This window comes from Notolepis coatsorum (assembly GCF_963971535.1).
Source record: "Notolepis coatsorum genome assembly, chromosome: 7".
In the NCBI taxonomy this organism is placed as follows: Eukaryota; Metazoa; Chordata; class Actinopteri; order Aulopiformes; family Paralepididae; genus Notolepis; species Notolepis coatsorum.
The window spans coordinates 72,718,020-72,737,418 of NC_140171.1; the positions used below are offsets into that span (position 1 = coordinate 72,718,020).

The window sequence follows — 19,399 nt, forward strand, 5'->3', positions numbered from 1 at the left end:
GTCCACATTGCAGCCGGCTTGTGGGAGGCATGAAACAGCGTTCAAAGACAGGGGAGGGTTGAATTGGATGATACGAAAATTGGGATGGGAGAAAAATAGAAAAAATTCGAGAAAAAGTGGATCAAAAAAATTAAAATAAACAATACATCCACAGAGCTTTTAGAAAGGTGCAAAACAAAAGTATTGCTTTTCAAAACACACATACTGTACAACCATAAACCCTCCAAACACACATACAGCCATAACCCCCAAAACACACATACAGCCATAACCCCCAAAACACACATACAGCCATAACCCCCAAAACACACATACAGCCATAACCCTGCATTATTTATTATTATTATAACCCCTAAAACACACATACAGCCATAACCCCTAAAACGTATGGTTATTCTATAACCCTAGTTACATGATACTGGCTGAGCGTCCCGCTCTGCCTACTGAGATAACCCCTTATCTCCATGCACCTAGTGTGCACGAGAAACAAAAACAAATGCACCCACTTGCACGTGACCGCGCCACTCCCATGCATCCCTTATATGACGCCGGAAGTGATCACGCCTCACCCTTCCCAGTTAGATTTCCATAAGCGGAAAACATCCAAGGGACCTCTGGCGCTAAGAGCGGGACGCTCAGCCAGTATCATGTTACTAGGGTTATAGAATAACCATACGTTACATATCAACTGGCCTCGCGTCCCGCTCTGCCTACTGAGATAAGGGCAAAGCAGACGCGTGGCCCGGACAAATGCACCCCCTGAGGGCCCTAGCCAGGGAGGAGGGGAGTCCCGTCCACCCGCCCGTCCTAACGAAGGGGGGGAGGCAGTCAAAGTGCGAAAAGGGGGGGAACCAGGCACCCCTGAACGCACAGCGCAAGCCACACAGCGAATGCAGTGCGCCCTGCCGCCCCCGGGGGGAACCTGTCCAGCCAACGTGTAGCAAAGGGCAATGCCCTCACACAACCAATGTGACAGGCACTGCTTGGACAGCGCCTCACCCGCGCGAGGGCCACCGTAACAAACAACAGTTGATCGGAAGCCCTGAGACCCTGCGTGCGATTAAGGTAAACCCCCAATGTACGGACAGGACACGACAGGTGAAGGCTCGACTCCAACCCACTAGCGTGAGGAGGAGGATGAAACGCCTGAATCACAATATCCCTGGAGCGAAAAGAGCTCGGGATATTCTTTGGCACAAAGACCGGATTAGGCCTCAGAGTCGCACCGTTATCGGCCCGAACAGACAGGCACTCAGGCCGCACAGAGAGAGCACATGGCTCACCCATGCATTTAGCGGAGGTGCTGGCCCAAAAAAGGAACGCGATCGTAAGACAGACGATCCAATGGCGCCTGTTCAAGTGGCCAAACGGGGCCCCCAACAGCCTTTCCAGAACAGTTGGAGGTCCCGACTCGGAGACAGAGAACGTTCCACAGAGAACGTTCCACAGGCTTGAGACGCCGTGCGCCAAGCAAGAACATCCCATGAGAGGGTGGCTGAACAATGTTCTGCCCCCCACTCTCGACCATACGCCACTTCCCAGCGTAAGCTGCGGTAGTGGACGGAGTGTGCACGTTCCGGATGGCGTTAACCACAGAGGAGTCAAGACTCATCATACCCACCAGATTCACCCTTTCAGCAGCCAAGCCTAGAGGCTGCCCCAGAACAGGAGGCAGAACAGAGTTCCGCGTGCCTGAGAGAGGGCCCGTGGTGACCACGAAAGAGGCCACGGTGGGGCCACCAAGAGCTGAATCAGGGCCGGGAACCACACAGCTGCACACAGCTGAGCCCTGGCCCGGCGCGACCAGGATCAAAGTCCCGCACTCCTGACGTACCCGCCCCAACAGCTGAGCTATCAGGTGTATGGGGGGGAATGCGTACAGAATCCCGGGCGGCCACGGATACATCGAGAAGGCATCCACCCCCAGAGAGGGGTTGTCCTTCCGACTGACCGAGAACCACAAGGGGCACTGGTGGGACTGTCTGCTAGCAAACAGGTCCACCGTGGCCTCCCCGAATCGGTCCCAGACCTGTCTGACTATGTCTGGACGTAGTCCCCACTCGTCAGGGTGAGGACCGCCCTGCGACATCACATCTGCAACCACATTCCCCCTGCCGGGGATGTGGAGAGCCCTCAGGCTGCGCAGATTGAGAAACGCCCATAGCCAGAGCTCGACCGCCGCCCGGTGCAGATGGGGGGAGCGTACTCGTCCCTGTCTGTCGATATGCGACGCTGACGTCGTGTTGTCCGTCCTGATCAAAACATGCTTGCCCACCACAAGGTGGCCGAGCCGTTTGAGGACCAGAAGGATTATTTAAATTTTTTTTGGTATCTCACTTGAATCGATAATCGGTAGTACCGACGTGTTTCGGTTCGGTACCTCAAAAGTACAGAATTCGGTACCCATCCCTACAGCTGCCCCCTACTGCGTTGACCCGACACGTCCCCCTCATCTCGTGAGGGAGGCGTCGGTGAAGACCGTGATGTGTGACAGCCTGCTGCCCATGGGGCCCCAGGCCCCCCCCAGAGGGCGAGGTCCCCCAGTACTGACATGGGAACCTTCAACCGCTTCCACTTGCCTCTCACCGGGTCTATTTCCATACTGGAAAACCACCTCTGTATCCTCCTCATAAAGAGGAGGCCAAGAAGGACCACAGAGTGAGCAGATGCCATTATACCGAGCAGTCGCATCTCGGACAGCACCGTAACCGTCCTAGGACAGAACCTCCAGAGCGCGCCGAGAACATCCACTCGCCGCCGCTCTGAGAGGGATGCCCATATAGACCTTGAGCTTAGAAATAAGCCCAAGTACACCACCCGTTGACTGGGAAGAGGAGTACTCTACTTCCAGTCTACAGCAAAACCCAGGCTGGTGAGGAATTCCACCACCTGCCTGGTATGAGACCTGGCGATCTTCTCTGACCGGCCGAGGACCAGAACGTCGTCCAGGGTAGAATAAAATTCGTATCCCCTGATGACGCAGAGACCCCAGCGTGGTCTCCACGCACTTGGTGAAAATGCGAGGAGCCAGAGAGTAGCCGAACGGCAGCCTCTGGTACTCGTACGCTAAGCCCTGAAAAGGAAGCGTAGGTATATCCTAGGAGGGAAGATCGGGATGCAAATACGCATCCTACAGGTCTATGGAGGTGAACCAGTCCCCCACCTGACAGCGCTTAACAGGTGGGTGACGGTCAACATTCTGACAGGTCCAGTATGGGTCTGACACCCCCCCCCCCCCCCCCCCCCGATTTCTCGGGCACCAGAGAACATCGGGAGGAAACGCCGCTCATCGCGTCCTCCCATGGGACCACGACGACGGCCTGCTTCGCCGCCAGAGAACGAATCTCCTCGGCCAGGGCTGTCACTGCCGCGGACTCTGATAATAGAGTCTGTACCAAATCCAAAAACGGAGGGCGGGGGTGTGTAAACTGTAACACAAGCGCCGCCCTCACTATTCTCTCCATCCACACCGACATATGGCTACCACTGCAGCCATACGTGGTAAAATTCCAAAGCGCCCCTGCCGCCAACTGCCGCTGGTCCACTAGGAATCGTAGATAGGTGGCCCGGTCCCTCCCGCTGTGCGTTGTCAACCCTGGTCTCGCCAACCGGGCGAGCAGGGTGTCTCGTGGAGCCGGGATATTGCACCCTGACTCTACCAACGAGGCAATCGCACCCAAGGGGGGGACCCCAACAGAAGGGGTGGTCTGATACAGGGGTAGCGGCCATCACCCCTGGTGAGCATCTTCCTGGCTTAGCTTGCTGAGGACAGCCTGCTCTGCAGCTGGCCATGCATGGTGTGTGGTCCTCACACTGCCCGATAGGGCGGGTCTCTACACACCGTAGCCCTGTAGTGATATTACTACCACCCAAATTACGCATGCCTGCTGACCACCGTGGCATCGGAAGTCCAGACGGGGGAGGCACTAACGTAATACCCGGCCTGGTGAGGGCGGGGCTGGGGGGAACCCACGCTGCGACCTCCTGGGCCTAGAGTTCCCCCTCTGACAATTTTTTTTAGATACAGGGAACCCTGCTCCGTCGACAGATACAACACCAGGCTCACCAAACACAGACGCAGGACGTGTGGTGTGGGAGCCGCTTGACAGCACAGCATTCTCATAGACAGACCCAGGCCTAGCTAGCAACTGGGTGTCAGCCCCTGTCTCCATGAGAAGCGAAATGTGGGGCCGCTTGCTCTTCACTGGAAGAACGCGGCCCGCAGCCAAAGGGAACAAATCAGAGCCCTGTGTCCCTGTAGTGTAGCGGGGGGAGTAACCGGAGAGCGTGCTAGACACAGCTAGATGGCAACGGTTTTTTAGGGCGTGCCCATCTAATATAGCCGATCCCTCGGGCCGCCGAGGTTGTCGGCCTTGTGATCACCTGTTTTCTTTGTGTCCAGGGTATCTCAGGTGGGGGAAACATGGCCGCTGACCGGGGGACTCGCCGCAGCCGCTGGCGAGGCCGTGCTCTCACGTCTGGCTGCGCAGTGTGGGGCAACGTGGGGCCCAGGTCAAATACCGCCCGCGCCTCCGTGGACAGACCAAGGTCCACCCGCGGAGAGGGGAGCCCTGAGGAGGAGACCCCTCCCCTCCTCAAGGGGAGATTGCTCCAACCAAAGATGCCTGTGAACAACCGTTGACAGCATCCTAGCCCTCCCTGCGGTTATAGCTTGCGGCTAGGTCAAAAGCTGAATAACCTCAAAACCTTGCGCGTTAGTTTTGATGTCGGCTGGCCCTAAGGCCCGACAAAAATTTTGACAGAAAAGCAGCCAATTGAGCAATGTTGCCAGTCGCTGCTAAATTCTGTACCGCGGCGGTATTGGCTTCATCAGCCCACCAGCCACCTGCCGGGCCGACTCGCCTCATGGCGTCGGCCGGGCGGGACACCGTTCCACCATGTCAGGGCAAAGGACTGATGCCACCTGCTTCACTAAGCACGGAACACCAGTGGTGGCTGCTGACCAAAGTCTACTACTAGTGAAGCACTGCTCCACTAGTAGTCATGTAACAACCTCCACTGCGGTGTGCACCCATGAAGGTATAAATGAAAGAATGAACAAAAACTATTTTTTTTGTTTTGATCCACTTTTTCTCCCATTTTCTATATTTTCTCCCATCCCAATTTCATATCATCCAATTCAACCCTCCCCTGTCACGAACGCTGTTTCTTGCCTCCCACAAGCCGGCTGCAATGTGGACTAAGTCATACATAGCACAAGTCCCCTCCGGTACTTGAGGTAACAGCAGTCGCATCTTTTCACCTGCGCAGCTCGATCTCTCAGTGGCGAGGAGTAACGCGTGGGAGGCTCACGCTGCCCCCGACACTTCCTGATTCTACTGCGCAGGCGCACCAACCGACCTGTAGGAGTCGCTGTCCACAACGCCCGATCCCCACCCATCAGTTTCCCACCCCCTAATACGGCCAATGTGTATTAGTATGAACGACCAGCTAAACTGAAAGCAATGTGGAGCGCTGGGCTCGAACAGGCGAGCCCAGCGTCTCCGCATTCGTGGCGAGCGCCTTGCCCACTACGCCACGTAGCCGCCATGAATGAACAAAAACTCTATTAACATATTGCAGAATGGGCTAGCCCAATACACACAATTGTTAAGGGGATGCAGACCAGAGAAAACGCTAGTCCTGTCTACATCAGGGACCCCCATTTTCAATTCATAGATTCACAAAAAGCACACCTGCCCTGAGCCCTGTCGTCAGCCCATCCACCCATGTAAAGGGTAAATAAGCCTCCGCTAAACCCCCAACATTAGACACCGATTGACCGTCAGCATGAATGGTTAAGAGGAGGGAAGACAGTAAAGACAGCCCTCGGCAGGGTACATGGGGAATGGTGCCCCAACATTGTAGCATTAGCATTAGCTGCACGCTAGGATACCTGGAAAAACATCCAAAAGAGAGTCATGACGACCATGTTTCCCAAATATCCCACCCCCTGCACCAATACATCACTCGGTCGTCTCACGAGACAACGAGCAGTATCACACATGCCATTACCAATGCCTGCTTAGCGCAGGCCCTACTTGTGCGCGACTTAGCTCGACTGCTAACCGTCATGCGACGTCCCTCGGTCCGCTGTCACGAGACGAGGAAAACACAGGATAGGGCCGTCGTGCTGTCAAGACGTGCCGAGAAGGTTCCGGGGGCTGGCAAACTTCTGGCGAATTCCCAACATTGTGTAATGTCTCCTTCCCCTTCATAACAATCTCCAGTTCTGAAGTGCATCTAGCTGCTTCCGCGTGTGGAAACGAAATGAGGAAGGGTGAAGCGTGACCACTTCCGGCGTCATATAGGGGATGCATGGGAGTGGCATGGTCACATGCAAGTGGGTGCATTTGTTTTTGTTTCTCGTGCACGCTAGGTGCGTGGAGATAAGGGGTTATCTCAGTAGGCATAGCGGGATGCGAGGCCAGTTGATATGTAACACACATACAGCCATAACCCCTAAAACACACATACAGCCATAACCCCTAAAACACACATACAGCCATAACCCCTAAAACACACATACAGCCATAACCCCTAAAACACACATACAGCCATAACCCCCAAAACACACATACAGCCATAACCCCTAAAACACACATACAGCCATAACCCCTAAAACACACATACAGCCATAACCCCCAAAACACACATACAGCCATAACCCCTAAAACACACATACAGCCATAACCCCTAAAACACACATACAGCCATAACCCCCAAAACACACATACAGCCATAACCCCTAAAACACACATACAGCCATAACCCCTAAAACACACATACAGCCATAACCCCCAAAACACACATACAGCCATAACCCTCCAAACACATACAACCAAACCCGGGGTTATCATGCTTGCTGGGTAATAATAAGCAAAGTCGGGTTATGCCCAATCTGAATTATTATCAATATCTAAAGGTGTGCTATTCAGCTCTAGGTCCTAACCCTCTTCACGATTTATATTCATGATACTGTTGAGTGTTATATTGCTGTACAGTTGCCTATTGAGAATGTTCCTTTATTGCCCTCCAGCAAGCTCTTATTTTTTTTTGATCCACTTTTTCTCCCATTTTTCTATATTTTTTCTCCCATCCCAATTTCGTATCATCCAATTCAACCCTCCCCTGTCACGAACGCTGTTTCTTGCCTCCCACAAGCCGGCTGCAATGTGGACTAAGTCATACATAGCACAAGTCCCCTCCGGTACTTGAGGTAACAGCAGTCGCATCTTTTCACCTGCGCAGCTCGATCTCTCAGTGGCGAGGAGTAACGCGTGGGAGGCTCACGCTGCCCCCGACACTTCCTGATTCTACTGCGCAGGCGCACCAACCGACCTGTAGGAGTCGCTGTCCACAACGCCCGATCCCCACCCATCAGTTTCCCACCCCCTAATACGGCCAATGTGTATTAGTATGAACGACCAGCTAAACTGAAAGCAATGTGGAGCGCTGGGCTTGAACAGGCAAGCCCAGCGTCTCCGTCATTCGTGGCGAGCGCCTTGCCCACTACGCCACGTAGCCGCCCGTAGCAAGCTCTTATTAAACTGAAATTGGTTCTTAATGCTAGTAAGACTACATTTATGCTGTTTTCTAGAGCCAGACATATTGAGAAAAAAAAGAGAGAGAGAGAGAGAGAGAGAGAGAGAGAGAGAGAGAGAGAGAGAGAGAGAGAGAGAGAGAGAGAGAGAGAGAGAGAGAGAGAGAGAGAGAGAGAGAGAGGGGGGGGGGCAGACGGACGGACGGACGGACGGACAGACAGACAGACAGACAGACAGACAGACAGACAGACAGACAGACAGACAGACAGACAGACAGACAGACAGACAGACAGACAGACAGACAGACAGACAGACAGACAGACAGACAGACAGACAGACAGACAGAGCTGACACAATCAGAGTGAGCACACAAAACCAGAATGTGTGTGAGTGAGTGTCACAATCATCCCCCCACCCATTGTCACTATCATCCTGCCACCAAGATCATCAGCAGTCATCCAGGTGCCATCTGACCAAACACAGAATACTGTGACTACTGCTGCTAGTTTCAAGTTTCTTCATTAGTTGTCATACAGAAATACAGGATACTTTTGTATGAAATGCTTCTTTCTGTTTTGCTCCTGAGAGTGTGCTAGGTAAAAATAGATAATTATAAAAAGTATAATAAGTATAAAATAGAAAGTCAGGTTGGAATGGTCGCATCTATGGGCAGTATTAGAAAGGATGGGGTTAGGTAAAGGTTTCATTGATATGATTAAAGTATTATACAAAGACCCATCGGCCATGATTACAACAGGTATAATCACCTCCGGAATCTTTCCGGTATCACGCTAATCCAGACAGGGTTGCCCTCTTAGTCCCGGACTATTCGATCTATCATTAGAGCCTTTAGCACAATATATAAGACAATCCCAATCCATAGAACCAATCGTAATCAAGGGCACACAACATAAAATTTGTTTATATGCGGACGACGTAATACTGTTCATGCAAAACCCCAACACCACATTGCCTCATCTGCTCAAGTTGATTGAGGACTTTGGAGATTTATCGGGATTTAAGATAAATTGGCCGAAGTCGGCTTTCCTTCCACTTAACGCCCCTGCAAAAAGAAATATAACCCTCCCAGAAGAGATACCTATGGTAAAACACTTTAGATGTTTGGGAGTGGAAATATTCCCCACCATAAGACAAACGGTGAAGCACAATTACATAAAAATCCAAAACAAAATCAAAGATGACCTTGACAGGTGGTCAAAACTTAAAAACTCAGTACAGGCACAGATATCAATAGTTAAGATGGACGTACTACCTAGAATCAACTTCTTCAGCTCAATGCTACCGTTACCCCCTCCAGAGGGTTACTGGAAAAAATTACACTCCTCCACATACAAATTTATTTGGAATAACAAACCACCACGTATAAAAAGATCCACGCACAGAGAAACAAAGCAGATGGTGGTATGGCATTTCCAGATTTTTTCCACTATTTTAAGGCGTACACTTTAAGACCATTGACAACATGGTTTGATCCCCAAGCATTAGTATCCTGGAGAAATTTAGAAGAAAATATAGTAGCTCCACATAGACTGAAGGACATAGCATACACTAAATTATCAATTAAGCAATGCGAACGGAAATTTGGCCCCATAATTACTCATGCGATCCGGATATGGCGTGAAACACAAAAAAAATATTCTAACCCACATAAATGGCATAATCATACTCCCTTATTCAATAACAATGCACTCTTGATTGGAAAACGACCTATAAGATTCCCTATATGGGAAAAGCAAGGCATACACTCATTAGGTGATGTTTTCAACAAACAGGGTTTTTGTAGTTATGAAGAAATACGCAAAAAATTTAATCTCACCGAGTCCACATATTACTTTTACGCACAGTTATTGTTATGTTTGAAGGCTCACGGTGTTCCATTAAAGATACCAATTGAACACCACAGATACCACAAATTCTTCTATGAAAGAGAGACATCGAGAGGTTTTGTTTCAGATTTTTATCATCAATTACTAACGTCCTCATATGAAACCCTCCACCTAGACTCAGTCTGGAGGAGGGATATACCAGACCTGGAAAAAGATTTTGATTGGCAAGAAGCCTGGGCAAATGTTCGATTTACATCAAGGAACCCGGACCATCAACAAATCAATCTTAACTATATTCACAGGACATACTTGACTCCTATAAGCCTGAACAGAATGGGTCTTAAACAAGACTCCAAATGCTCCTTATGCACAAATGGGGACGAGGGAACATTTATGCACATGTACTGGGACTGCCCACCAGTTAAGATATTCTGGAAAGAGGTGACCCAGCAATTATCAAATCTCTTAACTCTGAATATACCTGTACACCCCTCTGTATTACTGCTGAATGATGTTTTTGAGTGTGCAGTACATCCACAGCTAAAGAGGTTGGTTTTATCGGGTATCACAGTGGCTAAAAAGCTGATAGCATCACGATGGTTCCAACCGGAAAAAATGTGCCGAAAGGTCTGGATTATTACATATCTCGATGTGATTTATCAAGAAATATCTACAGCAAGAATTTTGGGTCTCAATGAATCCAAAATGACAATGTGGTTAGAAGTGGTGGAGAGAATAAAAGCTAGCATATAATGGTAGTGTCTGGTTAGGAGCGAGGGATAATAGATGGATTATCCAATGGGGGGTCCGGGAGGGGGGGGTACGAGCTAGAGCATATGTGTGTAGGGTATTAGATAGCAGGTATTAGGGGTATATCCTGTATAAGACATTTAACTAAATGGTGATTTCATTGGATGTGCACTGTTAATAATGCTTGTATATCTTACAATACAATATAAATGGGATGAGGTAAATGGGATGAGGTAGCTTGTGGTGCCACCTTGTGGTGGTAAGGTAAGGTAAGGTGCAAGGCTTGGCTTGGCTATGTGCAATGAGGTGCAATAAATATAAAGTGTGTTAGTGTCTAAAGTGTGTAAAGTGGGTAAAGTGGGTGCTACAATCCATTTAAAGTGGGTGTGTACGTGTGGGTGTGTGTGCTGTGAGTGTGTTTGATGGTTTGTTACATAGTGTTAATTGTCATTGAGCATCCTGATGGCCTGGGGATAGAAGCTCTTTCTGAGTCTCTCTGTGCTTGCCATGAGACTCCGGTATCGCTTGCCTGACTGCAGCAGTTCAAAGAGGCAGTTGTTTGGGTGGCTAGAGTCTTTTATTATTCTTTTGGCCTTATTCTTGCAACGCTTGTTGTAAATGTCTTGGAGAGTGGGAAGCCCACCTCCAATTGTGCGTTCGGCTGAACGGGCCACTCTTTGTAGTGTGCTATACGGTCTTGTGCGGTCAGGAATTGGAATAATCTTTTTGGAGAACATCTGATCTGAGGTAAGGAATCTATTTTACCAGTATTGGGATAATCAGAGCTGTTTTCACCTATATATCAACGTGTCCCCTATGTGTGTATGTGGCTGTGAGTGTGTGTAGCTGATCAGGAAATAAGAGAATGGATTTTTCAGCCCGCTTCTATAGCGTGCATAAGTACACATATACTATCGATAATCTAGCGTTTCTTTGAAAATGATTCATAAATAGGCAGAACAATTATAACGTGTTTTGTGTATTACAGTAAAGCGCGATTCCTGCAGAATCTTCTTTTTTTCTGAAAGTTTAAAAAAAACAAGCGTTTTTCAAAATGGTATAAAACGGAAATGAACCGATCGGTTTCGACAATGTTGACTGTGCAAACAAGTCATTGATAAGCGACGGTCGTATTAGACACATAGCCATAATTTAAGATATAGTTTATGCGTTCACAAATGCGAGAGCTCTGTCATTGAATAGAGCGGTGGCATTCAACGGGGTAAATAGGACACGGAGGCTGGCACGGAAAGTGCTAAGGATCTTCTGACTCACGTTGAACTTCCTTAGGCACCTAAGGAAGTAGAGGCGTTGTCGTGCTTTCTTGACTACACTGTCAATGTGTGTGGTCCATGTCAATTCCTTGGATATGTGGACTCCAAGGTACTTAAAACTGTTCACTCTCTCGACCGGTGCCCCGTCGATGCTGAGGGGGCTGTAGTCCCTGACCCCCGACCTCCTAAAGTCCACAATCATCTCTTTTGTTTTGCTGACGTTCAGGGAGAGGCTGTTCTCCTGACACCATCCCGCCAGAACCTCTACCTCTTCCAGGTAGGCCCTCTCATCGTTTGCAGAGATCAGGCCCACCACTACTGTGTCGTCAGCAAATTTGATGATTGTGTTGTTGTTCCGCTGTGCCACACAGTCGTGTGTGTACAGCGAGTAGAGGAGGTGACTCAGAACACAGCCCTGGGGGGCCCCTATGTTGAGGGTGATGGATGAGGAGGTGCAGTTGCCTGCTCTCACCACCTGAGGTCTGCCCGTCAGGAAGACCCACTGGCAGAGGTCATAGTTCAAGCCCAGGTCCCTGAGCATGGCTATGAGTTTGGAGGGGACTATGGTATTGAATGCTGAGCTGTAGTCGATGAATAGCATTCTCACATAGTTCCCCTGCCTCCTGTCCAGGTGTGATGCTGCTGTGTGCAGCACATGGGCTATGGCGTCCTCCATGGACCTGTTGGGGCGATATGCAAATTGCAGGGGGTCCAGGTTGATGGGGAGGGAGGAACAGATGTAGCCCTTCACTAGCTTCTCAAAGCACTTCATGGCTATGGAGGTGAGAGCTACAGGGCGGTAGTCGTTGAGGCAAGCAGGCTTGGATTTTTTGGGTACAGGGATAATGGTGGACTTCTTCAGACAGGTAGGGATGACAGCCTGTTCTAAGGACAGGTTAAATATGTCAGTGAATACCGGGGCCAGTTGGTCGGCATAGCCTTTTAGGACGCGGCCGGGGATACCGTCCGGTCCTGCTGCCTTCCTGATATTCACTTTCTCAAAGGTCCTCCTATCCTGAACACTGAGCGCGGAATCCACAGAGAATGGATTGCGCGAAGCAAATTGCATCCGCGGAGCCTACTTTGCATCTGGGAGCTATCCACGAAAGCACATTGCTTGATGAGATACCAGCGCAGACACGCCCAATATATGTGTGGCTCGCGAGCAGTCTGCAGTCTGCACTCTGCACCCCTGGCAGCGCTCTTGGCAGAAATGTGTGTGTCAAAATGTAGCGAGCTGTCAAGTTTAGCGCGCTGTCCAAAAAAAGAAAAGAAACTAGAAATCAAGAAATCAAGATGGAAAGCAGTAAAAAGAAACCTGCAGTTAAAACCAAGAACGGCAAACACACATGCCGTTCCTTTGAATGCGGAGAGATCTAATTCTGTATTTTAATCTGTATTTAACCTTTTGTGAGGGCTGGCCCAGTACCGCACGCTTGGCTAACTCTGAACTACCTGTCTGTGTCGTGCTGTTGGGGTTGTTTACAAACCATAACGCCTTTATCTATTCGGTGAAGACCAGTTATTCTAATTAATATATTTACATTATCTATCTGTCCCACTTTGTCCCACCAAAATCTGACTGTTGTCCGCCAGGGCTTTACAACTTAATAAAGAGATTGAATATATATTAAATGGGATAGAAACGAAATTAGTACAATATAATTAGAGCACTATATTCTTTCATTGTATATGGTATACATTTAATTTAGTTTCTATCCCATTTAATATATATTCAATCTCTTTATTAAGTTGTAAAGCCCTGGCCTATATCTGATTTCATAATTAGATTATAGTGAAGGAGAGGAGTTCTTATTAATAAATTATTCATTCATTCTTAATTTAATAATAATAATAATAATAATAATAATAATAATAATAATAATAATAATAATAATAATAATAATAATAATAATAACTTCAGAATAATAATAATCATGACATTGCATTACTGCTGATCAGCACCAATATCAGAAATACATGTTTACTGTATTGATCATCTCAGATTATGTGAGCGGAGCGGCGCGGCCGAGAAATACGCTCTTCGCTCTAGACGGCTTGTTCCGCTCTGCTAATCACTCATGTTGATCCCGCCGCCACGCCGCTCAGTGCTCCGCTCACCGCTCACCTTCATTTACGAATCAAGCGCTCCCCGCTCCACAGCTCGCTCAGCAGATATTTTTTTTGGAGCATCATGTAAATTAGCTTGATTTGACCAAACTACAACAGTCTGCACCCCCTGGGCCCCTTAACCATTGTTTGTATTGAGCCGTATTGTATTGTACCCATTCTGCAATGTTTTTTTTTTATTTGTTTTTTATTATCTTTTCCCCCTCCTTTTTCCGATTTTTCTCCCATCCCACTGTTAGTCGTTATGCCAATTCCCAACCCCCTTCCTGGTTGTTGCGCACCCCCCCCCCCCCCCCTACTGTTGGTCCGGGAGGCCGGAGACTGTCACATGTTTTCCTCCGACACATGTGCAGCCAGCCGGCAGCCAGCCTGGCAGCGCAGATTCTCACCGGGAGAGTGTAACGTGTGGAAGGTCCCACTACCTTTCTCCAGATCCTACCCTCGCTGTGCAGGCGCCCCGACCGAACTGTAGGGGTCGCTGTCCACAATGCCCAGGACCCACCCACGGCTTCCCTCCCCCTAACTCAGCCAAACGAGTTAATATAGCGATCAGCCCAAGCCAAGGCAATGCTGACTCTCCAGGAGTCGAGACCGCAGCCTCTTGCATTGGTGACGAGCACAATCTCCGCTACGCCACCTGACCGCCCCCCATTCTGCAATGTTAAATAACGTTTATCCATTCAACTAAGATGGTAGCTAGCCTAGCCTTAATGCTATGGTCGATCCCAGTCACGTTAGCATGTAAGCTAACAACAGCGGTAGCTTTAGTCTCTCGCTTTTTGTGAGACTAAACGCCGCTCTTGGTGGTACATTGTGTTGATGACTAGTCTGCAACCCCCTTAACACTATGGCGTCCGTTCACGAGTATATACGTGTTTCGATTCCATGCGTTGTGGTCCAGAGCCACGAGTATACTCGTGACGAGTTGTTATTGTTTTATTCCATATTTATAACGCTTATTAGGTCCCCGATCCACTTGCAGGATCTTTCCACATATTTGATTTTCGAAACATGCAGTACCGGCCAGATCCGGTCATTGAGGGGATTTAAAAAAAAAATAGCTTTTAGTCCTGTGGGCGGATCATAGAGCCTCGATTCCAAACGAAGACCCTCCATCTTTGATCAGCTTGCCGAACGTATTTTTCAGCGTGGAATAATGGGATTTATGATTAGCCAATGTACATATCGATCTACCAGAATCCGATGACTGGTGAGGAAATGCTGCCGGCGATCACATGGCCTGACGGTAGGATAATATTACCCCAAATTACAGCTGGATTGGACATTGTTTTATAACCTAACGTGATAGACTACTGACATTGGCTTATAATAATACTGATCGGCGTTCCCCGCCGCCCCCATTTCATCCATAGATGCTCTGTAATAGTCCGGATGCTACGCAGTTTGTTTTCTTTCATTCGTATATATACAGCAGAAATGGCGTTTGATATAACGGTGCCAACGTTTAGCCTTTTTTGCAGCCTCCTGAAGAAAAGCCTAGACGAAAAGCGCGATAAACCTTATATTCACGACGCTATAAAATGACAACCAACTGATGGATTTTAATTTTCTTTAAGCCATTATGAAGGCACGGTTTATGCACTCAAGTGACAATGAGAATGGACAGATAGCAATACTATAAATGATATATATAACTCTTAGAAAGTACATCGGTTTGTTTACAATCCTCTGTCCTCTGAGGCCTAAATCGCTGCAAGACTGCGGTCGCCATAGTGTTAACAACTGTTTGTATTGAGCCGTATTGTATTGTACCCATTCTGCAATGTTAAATAACGTTTATCCATTCAACTAGCTGTACAGTACTAAGCTATGGGCTATCCCATTCACGTTAGCATGTAAGCTAACAACAACAGTCTCTCGCTTTTTGAGAGACATAAACTCTCCGCTCTTGGTGGTACATTGTGTTGATGTTGGTTTCGTTTCATCAATAAATGAGGCAGAACACAGTTATATAATTTTTTTTTATTGGACTTTGTTTCTCACTGAAAATAAATGTTGCGTTCAGTCATCCGTGATTTAAAGATGGCGGATTCTACTTTGGTCTTAGCAGGATGTGAGTGACGGTTCACCCTTCTCATTGGTTGAAAATGGCCTTCATGTTTGTACATCGCCACCTGTTGCTTTGGCATTGTACTACATGTATATTACATCAGTTTCTGTGTGATCGTTCGTGTGCACTCAGCACTGAGCGGCCCGGAGCGGCTTGGAGCGGAGGAGAACTCTCGCTCCGGAAGTCGCGCCGACCCATTTTAAAACCCACTCCTTCGCTCACTTCAAAACCACCCGCTCCACTCCCCGCTCCGCTCCCGCGCCGCTCACATGCTCTGTCTCAGAACCAAGCATTTGAAATGTCAGTGCTTAGCCTTATTTCTAAATCACGCGTTGCGAAGGCTATTGGCACGCGGCTTTATATTTCTCAAACAAGTTAGATTCTGTTTATATACGATCATAACGCCAAGGCCCACAACGTTATATAACGATATTTAGATAATGAGTACGATTGCATGAGATCGCTGCATGCGCTTGATTTGATATTGTCCTTCGAGATATTCTCGATATTCTTTCACGGTCATGCCTGTCTGCACAATTACTGCTGCCATGATCACCTGTTTAGAAGCTAATTTACATAGAAAGGACCATTGTTCCGCCCATATTACCTCATTTAAATATACACCAATTGCACGGACGCAATGCCAACGTTACGTATGAGCAACCTCATTTCACCCATTTGAGAGCGAGATGCACCGGCTCTGCTTCGGAAAAAGCAGCGCAAAGCCTTTGACGATTCCGCCGTGAGTCTCCATCGGCAGTGGCCCCCCCCTCCATTGCAGTGGTTTGTAGGCTGGTGTTGTTATTCACAGCCTCAAACCTCGCATAGAAGGTATTGAGATAATTTTCCAATGAGATGTCACTGTTCAGCTTGAGGGAGGTGCCTTTGTAATCTGTCATCGTTCTGAGGCCCTGCCACATACCTCTAGAGTCAGCCTGTTCAACTTTATCCCTGTAGCGCCGTTTTTCCTCTATTACTGTCCTCCTTACGTTGTATCTCGCCGCCTTGTGTTCATTCATGTTGCCTGTCACAAGCCCGGCGTTGTATGCTGAGGTGCGCGCTTTCAGAGCCTCATGGACGGATTTCTCTACCCATGGCTTTTGGTTTGGGTAAACTCTAATTGTGGTAGAGGGGATTGTTTCTTCTACCAAAGTACAAACAAAGTCTAGCACTGTTTCAGTGTAGTCATTAATATTGTCTGTGTTATCACGGAACACACTCCAGTATGTACATTCAAGTGCAGCCTGGAGTGTTTCCTCTGATTCCACAGTCCAACGCTTAACCTCTCACGTTACTACAGGGACGCGCTTGAGACTTTGTTTATACTCCGGTAAAAGAAAGATGGCGTCATGGTCTGATTTGCCGAAGGCGCTAGCAGCTTGAGACTTGTACCCGTTCTTAAATTGCGAGTAGCAATGGTCTAAAATATTTCCGTCTCTGGTCGGACAAGTCACATGCTGATAGAAATTCTGCAACACTTTTCTCAGATTAGCGCTATTAAAATCACCCGCAACCACAATAGCAGCATCAACGTTAGCTGCTTGGAGTTTGTTTACCTCGTCATGAAGCATGGAGAGCGATTCACCTGTGTTAGCGTGGGGGGGAATATACACTCCGATCAAAATGACCGACGTTAATTCTCTCGGGAGAAAGAATGGTCGGCACTTGATGGTTATATACTCCAGGTTTGGGGAGCAGTGGTTTGAAAGCTCCTTCACGTTGCCTGGATCACACCAATTGTTATTCAACATGAAGGCTATTCCACCTCCCCGCTTTTTACCAGAATCTTCCTCCGTGTGATCTTTACGGTGGATGAAGAAGTGATCGGCCGGTTGAATTGCGTGGTTTGGGACGTCCTGCGTCAACCAGGTCTCGGTGAAGCAGAGAACATTACAGTCCCTAATGTCTCTTTGGAATTGAATCCTTGCTCTGATGTCGTCCAGTTTATTTTCGATTGATTGCACATTGGCCAACAATATGCTGGGCAATGGCGTTTTGTGCCTCCTGGATCTCAGTCTGTTTCGGATGCCTGCTCTCCTTCCTCGCCGTCTCCCCCCTTCTTTGCGTGGGCCGATGTCTGGTCCTGTTCTACCCAAGATCTCAGCAGGCCATTGTTGTTGTTCGGCGAGCCGATCCAGAGAGCAATCCAGTTGGTAAGTGTTCCTTAATCCAATGTCTATGAGTGACTGACGGTCATACACATTAAATGCACCAAGAGTTGGTACAAACAAAACTCTTAAAACTATAAAAAATTTACAAAAGTAAGCACAGTCTCGACGGAGCACACAGAGAGGCAGCCGGACGTAGCAGCGCCATTGTGTGTGTGTGTGTTTATCCTATCCACACAACTAGAGAGAGAGAGAGAGAGAGAGAGAGAGAGAGAGAGAGAGAGAGAGAGAGAGAGAGAGAGAGAGAGAGAGAGAGAGAGAGAGAGAGACAGCGAGTGACGGACGGACGGACGGATGGACGGACGGATGGACGGACGGATTTTTTATTGTCACTCGACGAAATGCCAATGGATTAAGTATAATATACGTTGCAGGCTATTACTAGCCTCCCAGGAATTACCCTAAACCGCTCTAAAACCATACTTATATTTACCACGGTATAAAACGGGAATGTATGGATGAAAGAAAAAAAAATTTCACATCTTTTTTCTTTTATTTTTTTTAAATCTTTTTCCCCCTCCTTTTTCCTCCATTTTTCTCCCATCCCAATGTTAGTCGTTATGCCGATTCCCAATCCCCTTCCTGGTCGCTGCGCACCTACCCCCCACAATCGGTCTGGGAGAGTGGAGGCTATCACGTGCTTCCTCCGACACACGTGTAGCCAATCAACCGCTTCTTTTCACCTGGCAGCGCGGACTCTCACTGAGAGGGTGTAACGTGTGGAAGGATCACACTACCCCCCTTAGATCTTATCCTCGCTGAGCAGGTGCCCCGACCGAACTGTAGGAGTCGCTGTTTACAACGACCAAGACCCACCCACCAGCTTTCCCACCCCTAACACTGCCAATTGTGTTAGTACGAACGACCAGCCAAGCTGATAGCTGCAATGCCGAGCGCCTTGCCCACTACACCACCTAGCCGCCCGCTTCTTTTTCACATCTTGAACGATAGATACTCTATGTCAAATGGGCCATAGTATTGCATCCATAGCTATAATATAGAATATAGTTATAGCCCTGCGAACAAGGTGACCGACCCCATTGGTTTAATGCGAGAGAGAGAGAGAGAGAGAGAAAGAGAGAAAGAGAGAGAGAGAGAGAGAGAGAGAGAGAGAGAGAGAGAGAGAGAGAGAGAGAGAGAGAGAGAGAGAGAGAGAGAGAGAGAGAGAGAGAGAGAGAGAGAGAGAGAGAGAGAGAGAGAGAGAGAGACACTCACCTCACGCTTGTCTTTGGAGCGAGGGGTACTCTTCCCACCATTGACTGGAGCCACAGCTATCTGATTTATCGGCATGCTGGCGTTCCCAAGCGATGCTCCGGAGAGCAGCTATTCCCACAGTATTCCCAGTGCACTGCTGCACCTGACCATTCCTCACAAGCTCCTCCCTGTGTGTGATCTTCCGGTCCGGAACGCCAAGAAAGAGACGGGAAAAGATGCAATGGGATTGGGTCACCGTGGTAACAGACCGACAGCTCTGTAGATGGTGGGGTGTGAGGTCGTCGTGACGACTAGGAAACTACTCAACAGCAACATCCCTTCCTCCTGCCGAGCGAGAGAGAGAGAGAAAAAAGCTTAGATTAAGCTGAGCCAGGTGAGAAGTGCCTGCGCAGCGACGTGA

General features: G+C 48.5%; 1 protein-coding gene across 1 annotated transcript in view; it reads right to left on the bottom strand.

Moving 5' to 3' along the window:
- Positions 1-19,074, bottom strand: part of marchf1 (membrane-associated ring finger (C3HC4) 1) — a gene marked incomplete at both ends in the record, with an annotated part of 55,906 nt that extends 36,832 nt beyond the window's left edge. Inside the window, one exon of the mRNA XM_084318303.1 lies at positions 19,000-19,074. Within this exon, the coding sequence (XP_084174429.1) occupies positions 19,000-19,074 (75 nt within the window). The remainder of the gene's footprint in view (positions 1-18,999) is intronic.
- Positions 19,075-19,399: the final 325 nt, after the last annotated feature.